Raw genomic sequence first — 22,211 nt, 5'->3', positions numbered from 1 at the left:
AGGTGAGCTTTGCCAATGCACGATACCAATAACTCGAGAAGAGGAACCGTCCTTTTGGTTGGCACCAGTGTTTTGCCAAGATGCAACACTTTGTGAAGTGGCAACATGAGAATGTCGACACCCCCACCGACGTCGACACCCCCACTGATGCCGATATCGATGACGAGATTCGATTGAGTGTGATTGAGGATCCCCCGGCCTTTCAACCACTTGCCGGAGCCAGCCCGAGGCCACCTGGTAGAGATAAGTCAAAGAAAGCCAAACACGATAGTGCGCCATTTTCCGAGGCTTACACCCACCTTGTCGAAGAAGCGCGGTCGTTGTCGAAACAACATGAGCAATTTATGGGGTGGTTCGACGACCAAAAGCAAAGGCAGGAAGACTTTATCATTATGGGCAAGAACCTCAACACCATGTTCGAAGAACAACGAGCGTTTTGAGAGGCACGAAAACGTGAATTTATGGCAAGATGAAATTCGACTGGTGCAACCTCGGCCACTCATGGCACATCAAGCTCGGGAGGGTACTATCCTAACACCGACTTTTCACAATTGGACTAAAATGTATTTTCAAGTGCGCTTTAAAAATATTTGTCGTCTACTTTATTTAAGTGTGCATTTTAATTATATTTGTCGTCTATTTTATTTAAGTGTGTGTTGTATGAATATGTGTGTACTCTTTGTCTTGTACTTTTATAAATTTTAATAAATTATCCTATTATTAAATGTCACATTTCCAAGTCATGAGCAAGCATCGAATTCCTTTAACATGACAAAATGATAAGATTTTTATGCCTTTAACATTTCCAAGACAATGAGCAAGCATCAGATTCATTTAACATGACAAGATGATGAGATTCTGAATCCTTTAACATTTCCAAGACAATGAGCAACCATTAGATTCCTTTAACATGACAAGATGATGAGATTCTGAATCCTTTAACATTTCCAAGACAATGAACAAGCATCAGATTCCTTTACGTTTCCTAGATGATAAGCTTGCTTCTGAAACGTTTATGTTTCCAAGATGATAAGATTCTGATTCTATTAAATTTCACTTTTAATCTAGTTCGTTGGATTGTTATCTTTGATTCCACATGTACCTCTATAAATATGATGAATGTCTTCTACCAATCACATGTACCTCTATCTTTGATTGTTTTTTTTTTATTTCACTTTCATACGGTTCAATCACACTGATTTTTAGTATGTCTTTTACCAACGAGTTCGACAACAAGTTCGATGACTCAGATGATGAGATATTCTTGAATCAAATGGTGCTATTTCGTCAACAAATCACAAATCTCACGACGGTGTGTGTCATGGGTGCTGCAACTGCTTATCCACAACAAAATGAAGAATCACGCCGAAAAGGCACATCAAACCCAAGACGCCAAATACATTGAGATCGAGAAGTTGGCCACAATCTTATAATGAGCAACTACTTCACTCATGACACCAGATTTACTGACGATATGTTTCGTCGGCGCTATCGAATGCATAAATCTCTATTCCCAAAGATGCTCCAAGATGTGTGCAACCATGATGACTACTTCCAACAAAGACAAGATGCTATTGGAAAATGGGGATGCACGTCGGAGCAGAAGGTGACTTCAGTCATGAAAATGCTCTCCGTTGGGTACTCAGCTGATGCACCAGACGAAGGATTCTAGATTGCCCAAAGCACGGTGCTGCAGTCTTTAAAGAGGTTCATGAGAGTGATGCCAGAGATATATGGAGTGGAATACCTCCGCACCCCAATAGTTGTTGATCTTCAACGGCTGTTGCGTAGGGCCAACAAACTAGGATTCCTAGGCATGCTCGGGAGTCTAGATTGTATGCATTGGGAGTGGAGGAATTGCCCTATGGGACATTAGGGGACATATCAGGGGCATTATCACACCCCAACAATGATATTCGAGGCAGTTGTCGAGTATCACACGTGGATCTGGCATGCCAACTTTGGTTGGCCTGGGAGCAACAACAACATTAACGTCTTAGATGGCTTGCATCTTTTTGATGCCAAAGAGCAGCAGCGCAAACCTCAAGTAAGATACAAAGTCAATGGGAATGAGTACACAATGGGGTATTATCTAGTGGATTAGATTTACCCCAAATGGGCCACGTTGATCGAAACAATATCGAATCCGGTAAGAGACGCTAATAAACTATTTGCAAGGTATCAGGAGTCCTACAGGAAAGATGTTAAGAGGGCTTTCGGGATTCTGAGGGCGAGATGGGAGATTCTTAAAAAACCCGCCAAAGGATGGAACCTTAATGATCTCGGTTATATTATGAAGACGTGCATAATTATGCACAATATGATCATTGAAAATGAGCGGCCAGAAAACGAAGATGATGAATCAGATGATGATGTCGATCATGTTGAGGAAAGGACCGCCCGAGCTGTGTCACGATATGAAACTTTATTAGGGGCGGAGGTGATGGTTATCGTCCACATCATGTGGTGGAAAGACTTTCTCAAATGAGGTTAATTAGGTCAAGGGTGATCCAAGATCGTTTAAAGAAAGATATGATAAAACACTTCTGGATACACCAAGGAAGTCGCGCTCACGCACGATGCCATCGTTGAACATCGATGTTTTATGTGTGTCAATTGTGTTTGTCGTTTATGTGTGTTGCATTTTTTTTTTTTATATCGAGTTTCTCATAAAGCACCTTTGTGTGCATGTTTGTGTTTGTCATTTTGTATCGTATCGTGTTGTGTTTAATTTTCTTGTTTTATGTTAGTGAAATGAAATAAAGGTTTTAGAATCGAATATCTGACTTGACATGACTTATCCAACCACCATGCAGAGGATATGGTGCTTCCTGAGTCTTTTCAAGTCACTGCTGTAATTGAGAAATTGTGGCCGTCCTGGAAAGATTTCAAGAACTACCTAAAGCATAAGCGCAAAGAGTTAGGGCTTGAAGATCTGATCGTGTGATTGAGGATTGAAAATGATAATCGCCGATCTGACAAGATAGGATTTTCCATGGAGGCTAAGGAAAACATAGTGGAGAATGGGCCAAAGAATAGCAAAAAGAGGAAGCATTCTGGGGAAGGGATAAGTCAAGGAAACTTCAAGAAAGCCAAGGAGTTCAAGGGCAAGTGCTTCAATTGCAATAAGACAGGCCATCGTGCTAAAGACCGTAGGAGTGGCAAAGGTAAAGGAAACTCCAAAAAGAAAGGCAAAGGAAATGAGGCGATTATAACCGAGGAAGATAGGATTTCCAATGATTTTTCATATATGAATCTTGCTGCAGTCGTCTCTGAGGTTAACTTAGTGGGAAACATCAAACAATGGTGGGTGGACACTCGTCAAGTATGTGCTGATAGGAAGATGTTCACCAATTATCATGGGCTTGATGGAGAGCAACTGTTCATGGGTAATTCCTTCCCCTCAAAGGTTGAAGGCCAAGGGAAAGTGATTTTGAAAATGACATATGGCAAGGAGGTTACTCTCAACAATGTGCTCCATGTTCCTGACATCTGAAAGAACTTAGTTTCGTAATCTCTTTTGAGCAAGAATGGTTTCAAGTTGGTGTTTGAGTTCGACAAGTTTGTACTTACTAAGAATGGGATGTATGTGGGGAAAGGGTACTTGAATAATGGTCTGTTCAAATTGAATGTAATGACTGTTGTACCAAAAGTTAATAATAATAACACAGTTAGTTCTACTTATATGCTTGAGTCATCTAATGTTTGGCATCGTAGACTAGGCCATGTTAATTTTGATACAATATGTAAATTAATTAACATGGATCTAATTCCTAAGTGTTTTATCGACTCTAATACTAAGTGTGAAACTTGTGTTGAAGCAAAGCTAACTAGAACATCATTTCATTCTATTGAGAGATTTAGTGAACCTTTAGATTTAATTCATACTGATATTTGTGATTTACAATTTATACAAACTAGAGGTGGGAAAAAGTACTTTATTACTTTTATTGATGACTGTACAAGATATTGTCATGTGTATTTGCTAAGCAAAGATGAGGCGATTGAAATGTTATAAACATTATAAGATTGAAGTTGAGAATCAACTTAGCATATCGAAAGATAAAGTATTAAGAAGTGATCGATAGGGGTGGTGAATATGAATCACCCTTTTGTGAGTTTTGTGCCCAACATGGGATTATTCACCAAACTACTGCACCTTATTCACCTCAACAAAATGGTACGTATTGTTGAGCGCAAGAACCGTACTTTGAAAGAAATGATGAATGATGTCTTGTTAAGTTTTGGAGCACCTCAGAACTTGTGGGGGGAAGCAATACTTTCTGCAAATTATATTCTCAACAAGTTGCCTCATAAGAAGTTAGAAAAAACCCCATATGAATTATGGAAAGGTCAACAACCATCCTATAAATTTCTCAAAGTGTGGGGGTGTCTAGCTAAGGTGGCAATCCTAGAACCTAAAAAGGTTAAAATAGGACCCAAGACCATTGACTATATCTTTATTGGTTATACAATTAACAACAGTGCATATCGTTTCCTTGTACATAAATCTGATATCCCAGATGTACATGTGAACACGATCATTGAATCAAGGAATGCATCTTTCTTTGAAAATGCATTTCCTTATAAAGAAGCACGAGAAAAAAGTTCTCTTAAAAGAACTTATGATACTGTGAATAATAAAAACCAAAGCCATCAAAATAATGTAGACCCAGAGTCCGATGGACAAGAACCCAACTTTGAACCTAGACGGAGCAAGAGAGCGAAAATGTCTAATTCTTATGGTCCGGATTTTCTAACTTATTTATTAGAAAATGAGCCTCATACTTATAAAGAAGCGATGTCTTCTCTTGAAGCACCGCGTTGGAAAGAGGCTATTAATTCTGAAATTGATTCCATCTTACATAATCATACTTGGGAATTGGTGGATCTTCCCCTAGGAAATAAGTCTTTGAGCTATAAGTGGATTTTCACGAGGAAGATGAAGGTTGATGGAACAATTGATAAATATAAAGCAAGACTTGTTGTAAAAGGATATAAGCAAAATGAAGGCTTAGATTACTTTGACACATACTCACCAGTTACAAAAATAACATTTATCAGAATGCTGATTGCAATAGTAGCATTGCACAATTTAGAAATACATCAAATGGATGTCAAGACGACATTTTTAAATGGTGAATTAGATGAGAAAATATACATGGAACAACGTACCTAGAGGCTATAGTGTTCCTGGTCAAGAAAAGAAGGTGTGTAAGCTTGTTAAGTCTTTGTATGGCTTAAAGCAAGCACCGAAACAATGGCATCTGAAATTCGATAAAGCTATGATGTCAAATGGTTTTAAGATAAATGAGTGTGACAAGTGTGTGTACACTAAGAACACTTAAGATGGGTTTGTCATTGTTTGTCTCTATGTAGATGACATGTTGAGTATGGGTAGTAACATTGGCATGATTAAGTCAACCAAGAAAATGCTAACCAATAATTTTGACATGAAAGATATGGGTGTTGCAGTTGTGATTCTAGGAATTAAAATTTCAAGAACATCTGATGGATTAGTCTTGTCTCAATCACACTACATTGAGAAAATACTTGATAAGTTTAACAAGTATGATACTAGTCCTGTACAAACACCTTATGACACAAATCTTCATCTTATGAAGAATAATGGTCAAGGTATATCACAAGTAGAATACGCCTGTATCATTGGAAGTCTAATGTATCTTATGAACTGCACTAGACTTGATAGAGCCTAATCAGTTAATAGATTTAGTAGATATACAAGTAATCCTAGAAAGGATCATTGGAAGGCTATAATTAGGGTACTTAAATATTTGAGATACACTAAGAATTTTGGATTGCATTATACAAGATATCCTGCCGTACTTGAGGGCTATAGTGATGCCAATTGGATATCAGACACTAAAGACTCGAAATCCACAAGTGGATATGTCTTTACGATTGGAGGCACAGTTGTATCATGGAGATCTACCAAGCAAATGTGTATTGCTAGATCCACTATGGAATTTGAGTTCATAGCTTTGGATAAAGTAGGAGAAGAAGCCGAGTGACTTCAAAATTTCTTAGAGGATATTCCATGTTAGCCTAAGCATGTGCTCGCTATATGTATACATTGCGATAGTAAGTCAGCAATTGGAAGGGCACAAAGTAACATATATAACGGTAAGTCTCGACATATACATCACAGACATAACACCGTAAAACAACTGCTCTCTAGTGGTATTATAACCATTGACTATTTGAGGTCAAGAGATAATTTAGCGGATCCGTTTACAAAAGGTTTAAATAGAGAGCAAGTTTATAGATTATCAAGGGGAATGAGACTAAAGCCCTTGTAAAAGAGGAGCTATAATGGAAACCCAACCTAGTTGACTAGAGATCCCAAAATCTAGGTTCAAAAGGGATAACTAAATTATGGTATACATTGATCTAGCACTACGGAGATAAAATCTCCTTCCCATTCTTACGATAAGAAGAAAAGTGATGCCTGCAACATGATTAGGCTAAGCTTTGCTTTTAATGATCCTATAACTTGGATTATCCAAGTGGGGTATGGCAGGATACTCTATGCAAATGAGACAGACAAAAAAAAAAAAAAACCCACAGAACAAAACTAGATGCTCTATTACAAGGCCAATACAAGAACCTCATGCATTACAATTACAAGAGATACATAGGATGAAATGACATATCAATCATTTGTTTGTATAGCAGATCTCATCCTTATATATGGATAGTAAAGCCAATGCTGGCTTGATTCAACTCATGGCAATCTCATCCTTATGCATCACAGTTTGATTTAGTATAATTTTTAAGTTATTAGTTATCTTTTATTTTCATTTACGAATTTTTAAATTTTTCTAGTGCTCAATCTTATTTTGTAATCATTTTATTATGTATGATGATAACAAAAATTTATAAAATTAAAAAAAAAAGTACTTTTTTCTTTTGAGCAGCCAGCCAAATGTCATTAAAAGGACTTTTGTATTAGGTAAAAATAATTTTATGTTGACAACCAAATGACAAACTGCTTTTATGTAGAAACGCTACTAATAGAAAGTGCTACTTTTAAAAGTACTACGATGTGAATGTGCTTTCTAAGAAGCAGTGCCAATAGCACCTGAAATTGTACAAGAAATTTGAAATGGTAGACAGTGACATCATTTGCCCCAAGTCCACTTCCTTTACATCCCCATCTTCTTCTGGTTAAGAACAAATATGAGACATGGAGTTTCTAAACAAGACCATTATCCACTATTTACAATCATAAATCCAAATATCCATGTACATAGAAGAATAATATAAAAAGTATACAAAATCCAAATATCCATGTACATAGAAGAATAATATAAAAAGTATACAAATGTATTAGTTTCAGCTTAACTATTTTCTTTTATCAAATAATATGACAACAGACTATTAAAATTGTAAATTTGTTGTATTTACAATAGGATAATATAAGTCTTTTATGTTATCAATCAGTCAGTCGGGTCTTTTAGTGTTAATTTGGTATACATTATTAATCAATTTTCAAACATCTTAAGTTTATGACATATAGTAATTATTTAACATAATAGAAAAACTCTAGTTCTATAGGCCAAAACCTCAAACCAAATCTTCGTTTCTTTCCACTTATCTCTTGCAATGAAGCTAAGTAAGAGACACCTGGCAAGACTGCAAGGCAACATTTTCCTAGTTTTAGAAAGGGACGAGAAGAAAGCCAAATATAAAACCATACAAATTTTAATTTCAAAAAGAAAGAAACAAAGAAAGAAAGTACGGGAGAAGAAAATGGTAACACTATTGTCAAAGAGAAATGCTAGCTACTTTTCTCAATTTATCTTTTTTTTTTTTTTACTTTTTTTATTATTATTCTCATTTCGTAGTGATGTCTCATAATCAGAACCGTTCATTTTTTAAAGGCTTATTTACTAGCTAGTTTGCTCCTTAAAGTAACTTCAAGTCTCACTTTACTCCCTAAGGTTTATTTTGTATCATATTACCCCACGAAACTAATTCTCGTGTATCACTTTGTCCACTTTCTATTTTTACAAACTTTGGGTATTAATTAAAAAATAGCTCCGAACTCAGAAAAATACACGAAAAATTCCTACGAACTTGTCTTGACTTTCTAATTTACTATGGGATAAAATTACCAATTTTTCCTCTGAAACTTTCCAGAAAAATTGGGAAGTCCAAATTTATTTTTAGAAAATTAAAATGAATTTTCCTTTATAAAAATTCTAAAATTTCCGTGAAGTCTCGGATGAATTCTCAAAAATATTTTGAAAATTATCAAAAACCTATTTTAGAGAATTCTTCCGAGACTTTACGAAAATTCTAGAATTTTTCTAGAATATATTTTATAAAGGGAAATTTATTTTCCTCTAAGATTAAGAGGTCTTTTGGGTAGCAAGTGTTTACAAGAAAGGTAGTGTTATTGTTTAGAAGACCAACGGTGCAAACCTCGTATTTTTTGGAGTTCGGCAGATTATCTTATAAATTTTCAAAAAGTCTAGAGTATTTTAATTTTTTGAAAACACTCGGATAAAATATTGGTAATTTGACCCCATAGTAAATTAATACTAGTCAAGACGAGTCCGTAGGAATTTTTCGTGTATTTTTCTAAATTCGAAGCTATTTTTAATTAATTTTCAAAGTTTGTAAAAATATGAAATGGCTAAAGTGATACACGAAAATTAGTTTCAGAGAATAATATGATCCAAAATAAACCTTAAGGAGTGAATTTAAACTTGAAGTTACTTTCAAGGGGTGGAATAGTAAATAATTTTTTTTTAAATCACCATATAAATATCATCTTTGCAAACAGTCAACCAAATCAATAATCATTTGGTTATGTAACTGTTATCAAATAAATTTATGATTTTTGTAACAATTAGACTCACTGTTTGTTTATTTGATGACAGTTATATGACCAAACGATTTCGATTTGGTTGATTTTTTTCAGAGATGATTTTTTAGAAATATACTAAAACATAAATGGTTTCAATCATGAAACTACTTTGCATAATTATAATAATAAGAAAGAAGGTTCGAATGAGAAAGTAAACTGGAGAAGATAACTAGCATCTTTATTGTGAAATATATATATGGTGTTCTAGTTGGTGCTAAAGCTAGTATTTATTTAAGCTAGGAGTAGGCAACGAGTTGATGATTGCAATTAAATTAGCAAGTTGCAAGAGGAAAAATAATATTTATTTAAGTTTTATTACACTTTATTCATCTGAACTTTGAGGTTAATCTCACTTCACTACCTAAACAAAAAATTGTGTCAATTTACCATCTTAATTAAAAATTTGTTGCAATATACCACATATGGTTCATTTTGTCTAAATTTTTGTTAAAAATAAGAGTATTTTGGTCTTTATAAGTTAGTTTTTTATTGTATTAAAGCAAATAAAGTGTAAAAAAATTATTTTTTCTAACAATAGGAACTTGAGGCAAAACACTCTTATTTTTAATAAAAGTTTAAACAAAATGAGTCAAAGGTGGTATATTGCAACGAATTTCTAATTCAGGTGGTAAATTAATTGACATAATTTTTTTTTTAAGTGATGAAGTGAGATCGAGCTCAAAGTACATGTGAATAAAATATAAAAAAACTTTTTTTATTATATCAATGAGAATCGCAATTTATTGTAATCTTTAACTCATTTACTATTGGATGAAAAAATGACATTTACAAGGTGCTCACTGACTCACTGGTCAGTAGGCACGTATAATTAACTAATGAGGAGTCAGCCTTAGGCCCTTAGCTGATCTCATATATATGATTTGTCCAAGTCAGTAATTCACCACCTAACATCATTACCTGCTCCTTACTCTGTTCAGTCTTCATCATTACTTGCACGATATTTTAATCAGTGTGGCTTATGCCTTCTGGTGAATGGTGTCACTGCTAAATTAACAAGCATATCATCATTATATAAATAAACTTAATTTGTCTTTAGCCCACTGCGGGTATGTTCTGCTCAGGATTAGGATCGTAGTATTGTGTAAATCACCACTCCAGATGTAATCTAGCTATATATATAGATTCCCTACTTTTGTCGAGATTGATAAGCATTATCTTATATATATTTAGGGTTGTGGGATATTCATTCATATATATGCACTATATAGTCCGACTCGGAGGAGCAGGCAAACAAACACATAAATGCATGTCTGTCTCAGTCCACAATTAATTGAATATTTTGTAAAGTCACCGGTTGGTGCCATCTATTATTATTAGTATAATCATCACCATCTGGACTATTATGTACTTATGCAATATAAATGGGGAAGTCCATTTGCCCCAAAAAAAAAAAATGGGGAAGTCATTTTTCCACTTCATTTTTCTCCACTTGCACTTCTATTTTTTTTAATATTTTTTAAAATAATTGTATGAGTTAAAATCTCTAATTTACCCTTAGTCAACTTTTCCTAAAAAACTTCATCTTCATTAAAAATTGCCTATTTCTTTCATACAAATACCTAACCAATTCACACCCAAAGTATATATTTTCTACTTATTTGAGGTTCATACAAAGTTTTCTCTATGTGGATTTAACAGCTCTCTGGCTGTTTTGGATTTTGAGGATGTAAACACCATCAACTACCAATGAGTATCCACCAAGAATTTTTTTTGTAGATCTAATATGTAAAAGTTTGAAATGCACTCCTACCATGTGATGATGCTCTTTGTCCATAGAGTTTAGTTCAGTTTATAGTACTGGTTATCCACAACAACAACAACAACAACAACAACAACAAAAAAGACAAGAAAAATAAAAGAAAACTAGAGAAGGTGAAAGTTTGTTTTCTGCATTTGGGTGTATGAACTACTCTATATAGTTGGGATCCCTCTTGTCCGTGGCTTCCAAGTCCTGACTCGTTGTACTTAATTATTGTGGTGAATCTTATCACATATAAAATTAGGGATGAATTTGGTGGACATGATTGAAATAATATAGTTGAGTTGGGAGACTATAGATGTGTTTGTCCCTGTAAATAAGTTTGGCTGGTGATCTAGATGAGAGAAAGAGTCATAGAACGGAAAAGGAATTGTTTTGGAAAGAAGATGAAGTTTAGAAAACCTGTGTAAGGGTAAACTTGGAACTACAACTAATTAAAACATATAAAAATATAATATATAAAGAGTGCTGCTATTTGCACACCCTTTTTTTTTCTTTTTGCACACCCTTTTGTAAAAAAACAATAAAAAATTAAAGGAAAAGACACACTCACCCTCACCCAACACACCCCAACTCCATTTTTTCTCTTTTGCACACCCCATCAACAGACAAAAAAAAACACACACACCCAGCCACACACACCCCCCTTCATCTCCCTCACCCGACCACACCCACCCACCCACGCAGCCCTCTGTTTTTTTTTCCTTCCAAGCCCGGCAGCCCCTTTCTCCTTTCCACTCGCCCAATCACCACCGCGCGCAGCACCACCTTCCTCGCAGCACCACCACCGCGCGCCACCACTAACCACCATCTTCCTTTCTCTCCGCATGCACCATCACCACAGCACCCCCAAAACAGCCACCACAACCAGCCCGGAAGCCCCTCCTCGGCTCCTCCATCTCTCTCTCTCTCCTTCCCTCTCTCCTCTCTCCCTTCTCTCTTCCCTCCCTTTCTCTGTCGCTGCGGTTGGTTCGGTAGACAACCACCGAACGAAACTAATGATTTCGGCAAATGACTGCCGAACGAAACTGACAGCTTCGACGGATGGCTACCGAATGAACCCGCCGGTTTCGGCGGATGACTACCGAACGGCCTGCGCGCGAGGAAGGTCCGGTGGTGGTACTGCTGCGAGCAGGGTGGTGCAGAAGGTGCTGCGCGGGTGTGTTAACAGAGAAAGAGAGAGAGGGAAGGAGAGAGAGTGGGGCCGGGGCTGGGTGGAGGGGAGGGAAGAGGTCGGGTTGGGTGGAGGGGAAGGAGGTGGGCTGGAGGGAGGGTGCGACGGGGCTGAGGCTTGGTGGAGGGGAGGGGTGGTGCCGGAGAGAGGAGAGGTGGTGCCGGAGAGAGGAGAGGTGGGGATGGGGTGTGTGGGTGAGGGAGTGTGTACCGGGGGGGGGGGGGGAGATGGGGGATGGGGTGTGTGATTTTTGGGTGTGTGTTTTTTTTTTCTGTTTAGGAAGGGTGTGCAAAAAGAAAAATAAATGGGGTATAAGGGTCTTTTCCCTTGAGGTTTTTTTTTTTTTTTTTTAGGAAAGGGTGTGCAAAGAGAAAAAAAGGGTGTGCAAATAGCAGCACTCTATATAAATAAAGGAGTGTAGATAGAGAAAAATGGAGTGCGAAAATTACCTCATATAAATAAATTACAACATAGCTATTATGCACAATTTACCTGGATAAGTTGGCCTTTTATCGATGTATTTATCTATCATAAAATAATAATAATAATAATAATATTAGTATTTAGAGTGTTTTAAAGTCGAAAATAGAAAACACGCATAAGTGCATAACTAAATGATAATTGAGCCAAACAGTCGATGCTAAAATTTTAGTGACAACCCACATTTATATAAAAGACCAAAGGAATTCCCATAGTTTTTCTTTACATGTTGCTTGTGAAATGTTAATATATTCACAACTATAAAAAAGTAATATACACAAGTTCAATGCAAAAAAATATCATAAAAATTTAATACGATTTTTCAGTTGTTGCTTGCGCTGCTGTTCTGCAAGACACACTCTAAGTACAGTTGTTCAATTGTTGCAAAATGGGAACTTGAGAGAGGGTGGGGCTGGTGGAGTCCAGGGTCGGATTTGACGCGGTGCAGGTGGTGCGACCGCACAGGATCCATCACAATAAAAAGCTTAGGCCCCATATTTTGGACCAATGTTATATATGATTTATTATTTACTAAACTCTGAAATAGACAGATAACTTGTTATTATTTGTCTTATGGCCGGTATGTGTCTCCAACTAGTGTGTTAAAAACCTACCAAGGCCCTACAAAAAGGAATAAACTTGTTATTATTTGTCTTATGGCCGGTATGTATCTCCAACTAGTGTGTTAAAAACCTACCAAGGCCCTACAAAAAGGAATAACGTGGCACAACTGGCACTAATAATCTGATGTCAAACCAATTAGAAATAATTAAATTAACCATAGAAGATGAAGGAAGAAAAAAAAAACGTTGGGCTTTAATGAATCATTTTCTAAGTTTTATATTTGGCCCGAGAAAAATAATTTTACTCTTCATTTTGAATTAGGATTTTTCTTTGTTTTTTATTTAGATGTATTGGTATGTTAATTAATTCAATGCTTTATTTGATATTATTAGGGTTAGCAAAATTATGTTTTAGCTCTATATTCTTAACTTCAAACATATTGATTTTCTTTTTTATATTGTAATACTATTAAAGAAATGTACAAATATTTTATTACTTCTTAAAGTTTGCATTTGCTTTCTAACTTAATACTAATTAAACATAGTTTTTTTTTTCTTCGTAAATGTTGTTGACTAATTCCATTAACCTTAATGCTAATGCATTTTATTGTAACTAAATCTTACAAATAGGCATCTAATATATATGTTGAAAAAAAATATGTTATACAATAATAAGAGCCTCATTTTTAAATTCCACACAGGGCCTCGTAAATCTTAGGAACGACCTTGGTGGAGTCGAATCCGATGGCGCCGAAAAAGGGCACTTGCCAGCGCCGGAAGCAGGGGAAGGATGGGTGGTGGGACTATGCATCGAGTGGGGTGGGGTTTGGTTGACTATTTGTTGTTTCTTCATTTTTATGTTTTTTAATTTTGGTTTTAAATGGTTTTAGTGTGCATGAAATACAAATTTTTATTAAATAAAAAGATTTTTTTTTTTACTTATGTTAGCTTTTTAAATTTTATTTAATAACCAAATGGGAAGTTTGAAAGACAAATGAACCGTTGGTGTCATGTTGTCATACAAGGTTTAAAAGGTTGTTTTTTGCAATTAATTAAGGTCAGTGTGATTGATCCCGCTAAAAGGGAATCATTCCTCATTTAAGAGGAGAACTGATATTTGCACACCTGATTTCCTCTCTTTACTTTACACCCCCACACTCTTCCCACAATTGAATTTTCTCATACACACACCTTCCAATTACCATAATATTCCTATTGTATTCATTTCACAAAAATTTTCACCACAACACACCCCATCAACATGCTCAAACCCAAAAAAAAAAAAAAAAAAAACACACACACACACACACCCAGCCCCTCCCCCACCACCCACCCCCTGCCGCCACTGTCGCCGACAATCTAACCCGCCACCCTCTTCTCCTTCCCTCTTTTTTCTTTCCTCTCTCTCCTCTCTCCCTCTTTCTCCTTCCCTATTTTTTTCTTTCCCTCTCTCTCTCTCTCTCTCTCTCTCTCTCTCTCTCTCTCTCTCTCTCTCTCTCTCTCTCTCTCTCTCTCTCTCCTCTTCCTTATCCCTCTCGCTGCGACAAGTTGCAGAGGCCAGCAACCTTGCCGGCCGTCCATATCAATAGAAGAGGACCACTGCGAGATCGAGCTCATCGAATCAGGAACTCCGCACCCACTGCCAAGATTTCCCAAACTCATCAAATTTCACGGGATGCGCTGGAGAGGAATCGCAACGAGCGTCGAGCTCTTGAAGGAAGTAGAACGAAGGATGCATGGGGCAGAGAACAGAGAGAGAGAGAGAGAGAGAGAGAGAGAGAGAGAGAGAGAGAGAGAGAGAGAGAAGAGAACCTCTACCGGTGACGAGAACCACCACCGGCGAGAAGGTTGGGGCTGGGATGAAGGTGGGTTGCTAATAATTTTTTTTTTATTGTGTTCTTTATTGTTTGTTTGTATTAGGTTATATTTGTTATTTCAAAAATTAAAAATAAGGGTGTGTAAAAAGAAGAAAAAAAGTGTGCATATAGCAGCACTCTTTAAGAGTTATTTGGGTAGAGACTTTGAGGGGATTGATCCCCAATTGCACCTATAGCATGTTTTCAATAGTTATACTGAGGGGATCGATCCCCCAACGAGATTTTATTTTTATTTTTTGGTGCATTTTTAACTTGTTATTATGATGATTTTTCATCTAAAATTAATTCTAAATGTTTTAATTGTATTTTATGAGTGGGTTTCTTTTCCTTATTAACGTGGGAACTATATAAACCTAGACTCATTATTTTTCTAGAGTATCTCACACAGATACACTCTTGGAGAGAAGGTTTGAGAATTAGGGCTTAGTGTGAGAATTTATATAAACTATTCATTTGCATAAACTCAAATCATATAAGATAGTTCATCGAGCTTAGCATCGATAGTTTGAATAGATTCCTTGTGAATCTATTCAATCTATCACCTCCATGCATTCATCTTCCATAAAGTTTTGAACTTGAGCATTAAGGTCGAAGCCGGGTATGGGAGCTATTGTCTTCAGCTAGCGCGTTGACAAGTAGATCTCATTGCAATCTACACAATTGAAGAGCTACAAGTAGCGTGAGGTCAATAATCTATCTAGAATTAGTATAGTTAGGGTTTTGATTGAGTCAATGGTTGTAACTTTTCAGGTTATCTAGTGGATTGTTTCTTTAGACTAGGTCCTACAGTCTTTGTCCAGTGGAGGGTTTCTCGCGTCAACAAATTCTTAGAATGATAGAGAGATTGTACTGTGTTGCAATCAAGATTGAACATGTTCTTATCCCTTCTAGTTAATTTGGGTAACCATGACATGCTGCTAGGTGTCAATCATAGCTTGTGGAGACTTAGGGTAACATAGTAATCTTACCCGGACTAGGTTAATTTAGGAAAATGTCCTAAAACCACTGCCAAATTTAATTGGAACCTAAAAGGTCACATGCCAATAGGTGTGAGGTGATATTAGAAATGGGCTTGAACATAATTAATTAAAAGTCAATTAATTAGGCCTAAGGGTAAATAGAAGGAAACAAAATGATGTGCTTATTAATTAATTAAAGTGTTATTAAATTAAATGTTAATTACCTAGTCAAATTGACTAACCACTTAACACATGATACTAGGATGGTTGACCCCCCCTTTAGTGAAAAATAGTTTTCCACTCAAGTCTATAAAAGGGGGCCCAAGTCATGAAGTCAAAACAAATCAAGCCCCAGTAAATTAAGTCCATATCCAAACTTGAGAGAAGAGACCTAGCACTCCCATTCGCCAACAAGTTCATCCCTTCTCCTCCTTCTAGCTTGGACTAATTAGAGGTCATACATTTGTGAGACTAGAAAGACCAACTAACAATCGAGAGTTTTTGGATTAACACCTTATTCGGCTTCCAATTAAGAGAACAAAGTATGAATCCTCTATGGTTATTAATTCATGTTTTATTGTATCATATATCAATCTGAAACATTATCATATGAAGTTTAAATTCCGCTATATTTATATAATCAATTTCCAACACACACACACACACATTTGTGTGCTTCATTTTCATATGCATTACATCTCATGATGTCTTAAAAGAGCCTAAGATTGAGCACCCTCTATAGTAGGAGCTAATTGAAGAGTGGCGGATTGCTTCGTGCCATCTTGCTGAGTAGAGGAGAAATCTAGGTTAGGAAGAATTTGATTGTCACGTGAGAGAGGGTGATGAGTCTGTAAAAGGTGTCCTTATTCCTTAGTGCATATCATTGGCTTGGTCCCGAAGTTTTTTGGAACATTGAGGCTTCATTTTCTGCGAAGAAAAAAAAAGAAAAAAAATCATCGTGTTGTGTGTGTGATAGCGATTCACAAACTAACTGATGTTGTGTTTTTACATGTTGGTTGTTGTTGAGCAAATCTGTTAGATCTATATTAAACACCAAAAGTTATAGAAAATGAGCGACCGCCTATTTAACCCTCATTTCTAGGCACATTCTAGTCTATCTAGTACACTTTCAAAATCCTTACAACTCATTTCCTCATTTGTACAAAGTTTTAGGTAGAAAACTTTAGAATAAACCTCAGATTCAGACAACAACAAAAAAAAAAAGAAGAATAGACCTCATATTAGTGAAAGCTACCTGCAAATTATCTGAAGGTAAAATTGCATCAAGGTAAATTTGGTTGCTTTAGCATCCATTCCTATCTTTTTAAATTTTTTTTTACTGAAAAAATAAATAGTTTATTTTTTGTCAAAGAAATTTAAATAGGTTAACAAGAAAACAAAAGCCACCATTCTTGATAAATGGTCACGGCAATACCTCGTTTGGCCACGACAAACCATGGTCGGCCAAAGGAAGTGGAAATGGGGAGAATGGATTTTTTTAAAAAGATACTGGGTATATAGAATAGTAAAGTATCAGTACCAAACCACTCATAAACTTGGTGTAATGGATCTTAACTTAAAAAGTTGTTGTAAAGGACAATTTTTAGATTTTTTTACAGATACACTTGTTGTATTTTTACAGATGCATTGACTTTTTTGCACAAATGCATTAATTTCACAGATGTACTTGTTGTATTTTTATAGATGCATTGAGTTTATTTTACAGATGCACTGATTTTTTTTGCAGATGCATTGGGTTGTCTCTTATTTAAATTTTGGCCTTTAACTCAACTGATTTGGCTGGTTGTCTTTTAAACCAACAATTTTAGTTGTCGGACCCTTATAGAGATGAAGCCAGCCATTTGAAAGTTTTTTTGGCCATTAGAAAGTTAAATATTAATATTCAAGTAAAATATTTGGATTAGCCAAATCTTAATTAAAATATGTGATGCATTCACGACATCCGAACTTTTCATTAAGAAAGTGATAAATAGCCAGATAGAGTATTAAAGCTCATTGATGGAAAATTGTATATTTTTTTGTACTAAAAAAACAATTTAATGAATATATCTGCCAAGCATTTACTCCATTCCAACTTTTAGCAAGAAAGTTATAACTATCAAAAGAAGAATTAAATCCCATTGATGGAAAATTGTTACCCTTCACCAGAAAGATGAAAGAGCCAAAAGTATGGAAATAAAGACCTAGAAAGGAACTCCCTTCCCAATTTTTAATTTATTCCAATTTACATATTCCTTCACATATTCTAGTTTTAAGCTCCTTTGAACCTTTTTAGACAAAATTCAGTTTGGCTCTTGCTTCTTTTTGACCAAAAAGATAACCCACTTGTAACCAAATACATGGCCAAAAGTAAAACCCAAAAAGAATCCAGCAAAGCAAAATCGATGGAATGGATAGTTGCTTCTAGTTGGAGTCACGCAATCAAACAAAATTACAAAAGTCAAAAGTAATGATTCTAAAACAAAAAACCAAAAATAGGTGTTTTATCTTGAGATCAGATTTTTAAAGTACCAGCAAGAGCTGTGATTAGTTAATAATATGAGAAGAAACGGGGGCCACATAGACCTTACCTTTGGGTGAAACGAAAAAGAACAGGGTCTTACTGTTTTAACAGATTGATTATAATAATACTTTGTTTGATTCATTTATTAATCAAATATTACTTTTTTGAAAGAAAAAAAAAAAAAAAAAAAGGGGCACCGTTTCACCAGAAAGTTGAGACTCATGTCCAGAATCTGTGTTTGTTGCATATAAATAAGGCCTACTCTTATGCTCTGTCTCTCTGAGAAGCAGAGCATTAGAGCACCATGAAGAAGAATCAGATGCATGTGTCATTGTTGTGGGCACATTTGCTTCTGGTCATCAGTACTGTTCATGGTGCTTTTGGGAAAGAGTATATCTCTGCAGTGGGAGACCCAGGAATGAGAAGAGATGAACTGAGAGTGGCCTTGGAAGCTTGGAACTTCTGCAATGAAGTTGGCCAAGAAGCACCTGGCATGGGCAGCCCAAGAGCTGCTGATTGTTTTGATCTCACAAGTAAGCCCAACAACCATACAAGAAAACGGACTGTAAGGAAGAGTGGGTTTTTACTTCTCATATTGTTTTTATTTTTATTTTTTTATTTCCATGGGTATGTTTGATAGCTAACCATTTATCTGATAGAAGTTCCAAATTCATGTCAATGTTTTCTAGCTCTTAAAAACAAGCAAAAACATGTACTTCATAGTTATGTTTGTCATTTTTGGATAAATATTCTGACTTATTTTCAACTATTAAGCCCAATGATTTCTTTTCCATTACTTCATGTGCTGATTCTTAATTTGTTATAATGGGGCAGGTTCTTCTCTAAAACATAGGGTGACCAAAGATGATAACAAACTTGGGGTTGGCACATCATTCCCAGGAATAAGCCGAGGGGCTATAAAAGATGTAGACTTGTATGCAGCCCAGAAGGAGCTGTATCTGGGTTCTTTATGTCAAGTTTCAGACTCTCCAAAACCATGGCAATTTTGGATGATTATGCTAAAAAATGGAAACTATGACACAACATCTGGTTTGTGCCCTGCCAATGGGAAAAAGATGCCTCCTTTTAGTCCAGGAAGGTTCCCTTGCTTTGGGGATGGGTGTATGAATCAACCCATTGTGAACCACCAAGAGACAGAGTTGTTAGACGGTGGTACATTGAGAGGAAGTTTCAATGGGTCCTATGAACTGGGATCTGACATTAGTAGTGGACTTGATGATGGGTTATCTTTCTATGAGGTGGTTTGGCAGAAGAAACTTGGTGTTGGAAGTTGGGTGTTCAGTCATAAGCTCAAAACTTCAAAGAAGTACCCATGGCTGATGCTGTACCTCAGAGCTGATGCGACCCAAGGATATTCTGGAGGCTATCACTATGATACTAGAGGAATGCTCAAAACTGTAAGTAGAAGTTAACCATTTTGAATATAATTTTTAACTGGAATCTAATCTGCTTCCTAATTAGCCAAATAATGCAAGACCTCACTTGAATTTTGAATTTTTTTTTTTCCATTAATAATCAATAATATATAGACAAGCTAAACCTGGAATGGACAAATAGTCTCTTCTTTTGTTGTTTCTTCTTTTGGTTTCTGTGTTTTAGAACACATAACTTCTAATAAAGAGAAAACTAGTTTTATTGTTCGTCTTCTTGACAAAAATGTAGTATAGTGATTGGCAAACAGAAATATCCTTTCCTTCCTTGTTATGAACATCATTCATATGACAAATAACAAAGTAACAAGAGAAGGCCATAATTGGACGGCTAATTGCTTAATCTGTTAAACTGACTGTATTTTTCATGTGTTAATTTATGTAGTTGGTGAAGCCTTGAATTAATTATTTGTTGATCTGTCATTGTTCTTTTTGAATGAATAGATTAATTATTCAATCTGGCTAGATAACCTTGCATACCAAACCCTGGCCAAAGGTGTTATAAAACTTTCAACTCTGGACTTTGTTTAACTGGCCGGTACTGGGACTATGAGACCAATGCAGGAGATGATCATCGGGTGAAGGTCACAAGGCCATTTAATCGGATTTGGCTCAAGTCCCATTTAAGTTAACACCTACTTTCTCACTTACCTGTCAGAACCACATTCATGAAATCAATTAAATATAAATTATCTTTAATTAAAATTTATTTTAACCCTAAATATATGTCAAGGTGTCTAATTTTGAAATTTTTGCCTAAAGCCTCAATAATCCAAGTAAAAGTAGACTCTACATGTAGTCAGAGAGTAGAGTTTTACTTGTCACTAGCCCTGGTGATTATCCAATTGAGGCTAGAATAGACAGTCATAGTTTAAAGTTGGACCTTAGAAAACAAGAGTTGAGATTTACCTGGGTTTAAGTCCTGTTTTGTTGTTTTTTTAATATATTTGTTTTAAAATTATTTGGGTAAAGAAGGATGATATAGTCCATTTATCACATAACTTACAACTTTCAGTCACCTTTCAGCTCCCAGAGTCACCTAATTTTAAGGTGAGGTTGACTTTGAATATCAAGCAAGGGGGAGGACCCAAGAGCCAGTTTTACCTTATTGATATAGGGAGCTGCTGGAAGAACAATGGCAAACCCTGTGATGGCGACGTGCTCACCGACGTAACCAGATACTCTGAGATGATCATTAACCCTGAAACTCCTGCTTGGTGCAGCCCCAAAAGTGTGGGGAATTGCCCACCATACCATATTACTCCAAAGAACATAAAAATTTATAGAAATGACACGGCCAACTTCCCATATTCGGCTTATCACTACTACTGTGCTCCAGGGAATGCCAAGCATTTAGAGCAACCTGTAAGCACATGTGATCCTTACAGTAATCCTCAGGCACAAGAGATAGTTCAGTTGCTGCCTCACCCCATATGGAGTGAGTATGGCTATCCAACCAAACAAGGGGATGGTTGGGTTGGGGATGCAAGGACTTGGGAGCTTGATGTTGGTGGGCTATCCAGTAGACTCTATTTCTATCAGGTAATTAATTAATTTAAAAATTATAGAAAAATTAAGACCCCTCTATAATTTATAACTTTGTGTGATTGATTTTCCTTTCTGTTTTTTGTTGCAGGATCCTGGCACCACTCCTGCTAGAAGAATATGGGCATCCATTGATGTCGGTACAGAAGTTTTTGTTAGTGACAAAGACGAAGTGGCGGAGTGGACTCTAAGTGACTTTGACGTTATTTTCAAGCCGCAAAGTTAGTTCATAGTTCCATATCAATACCAGTTTTTTCTCAAGCTTTTCATCTTTTTAATTGTTTCTTCCAAACACATAAATCAAATGAAAAGAAATGTATTAGTTAAAAGGGTGGTGGGACTAGGAAACCTAAACAAGCCCGTAAGGGTGGCTTTCCTCACCCCCCCTTCTGTTAGCTTAAACTTGAAGTCATTGTGAAAATCCCCTTCTCAATGTCATAAGGAGATCTCATCAAAAAGGGTAGGGTAGGGGATCTTCTGTCTCCAAATATGTGTAATTTCCATCTTGTAACTCCAAGAAACTTGTGATTTACCTGCTTAATTTAGTGTTCTGATAAAGTTTGATAACAAAATGTGATCTGAATTGTGGGGTTTCATAGCTTCAGTGTGGAACAACATTTATTCTGACTCTTAAATGCTAGAGTTGGAAATTCTCGTGCTATAGCCCTCTCTTCCCCTTTAGCCTCCTTCGTAGTTAAAAGAAGTGATCCGAATTGGTACAATACAAAAAGCTGCTTGGTTAGGCTGGCAATGGTTGCCAACAATGCAAGTTGGTTCCAGTTGGCAATTAAGCTTGGTGAAATGCAAAGCAATTGCCTATACCTCAAAACCTGTCTGCTCCAATTGAAGCAAGAATCATCCACCACGCTGCTGACAAAAGTGATCTAATTCTATGACAATCTATTGATCACTACGTGCATATAATTCTCCATTCTCAAAAAAGGGAATGGGCCTACCATGTC

General features: G+C 36.2%; 1 protein-coding gene across 3 annotated transcripts; it reads left to right on the top strand.

Annotated features, from left to right (window-relative positions):
- Positions 1-18,462: 18,462 nt before the first annotated feature.
- On the top strand, positions 18,463-21,799 carry LOC147283220 (calcium/calcium/calmodulin-dependent Serine/Threonine-kinase). Of its 3 annotated transcripts, none has more exons than XM_086246852.1 (4): positions 18,464-18,786; positions 19,088-19,671; positions 20,731-21,246; positions 21,341-21,799. In XM_086246852.1, exons 1-4 carry the CDS (start codon positions 18,558-18,560, stop codon positions 21,473-21,475), a joined length of 1,464 nt encoding a protein of 487 aa, XP_086102978.1. In that variant the 5' UTR covers positions 18,464-18,557; the 3' UTR covers positions 21,476-21,799. The 3 variants fall into 3 exon arrangements, with proteins under 3 accessions (XP_086102980.1, XP_086102978.1, XP_086102977.1); XM_086246851.1 differs by having other exon boundaries at positions 18,465-18,828; XM_086246854.1 differs by lacking the exon at positions 21,341-21,799 and having other exon boundaries at positions 18,463-18,828; positions 20,731-21,258.
- The last annotated feature ends 412 nt before the right edge of the window (positions 21,800-22,211 follow it).

The sequence above is a fragment of the Dryas octopetala genome, chromosome 6 (genome assembly GCF_963921425.1).
Source record: "Dryas octopetala chromosome 6, drDryOcto1.1, whole genome shotgun sequence".
NCBI classification, from domain to species: Eukaryota; Viridiplantae; Streptophyta; class Magnoliopsida; order Rosales; family Rosaceae; genus Dryas; species Dryas octopetala.
This window is presented reverse-complemented; position numbering and strand designations above follow the sequence as displayed.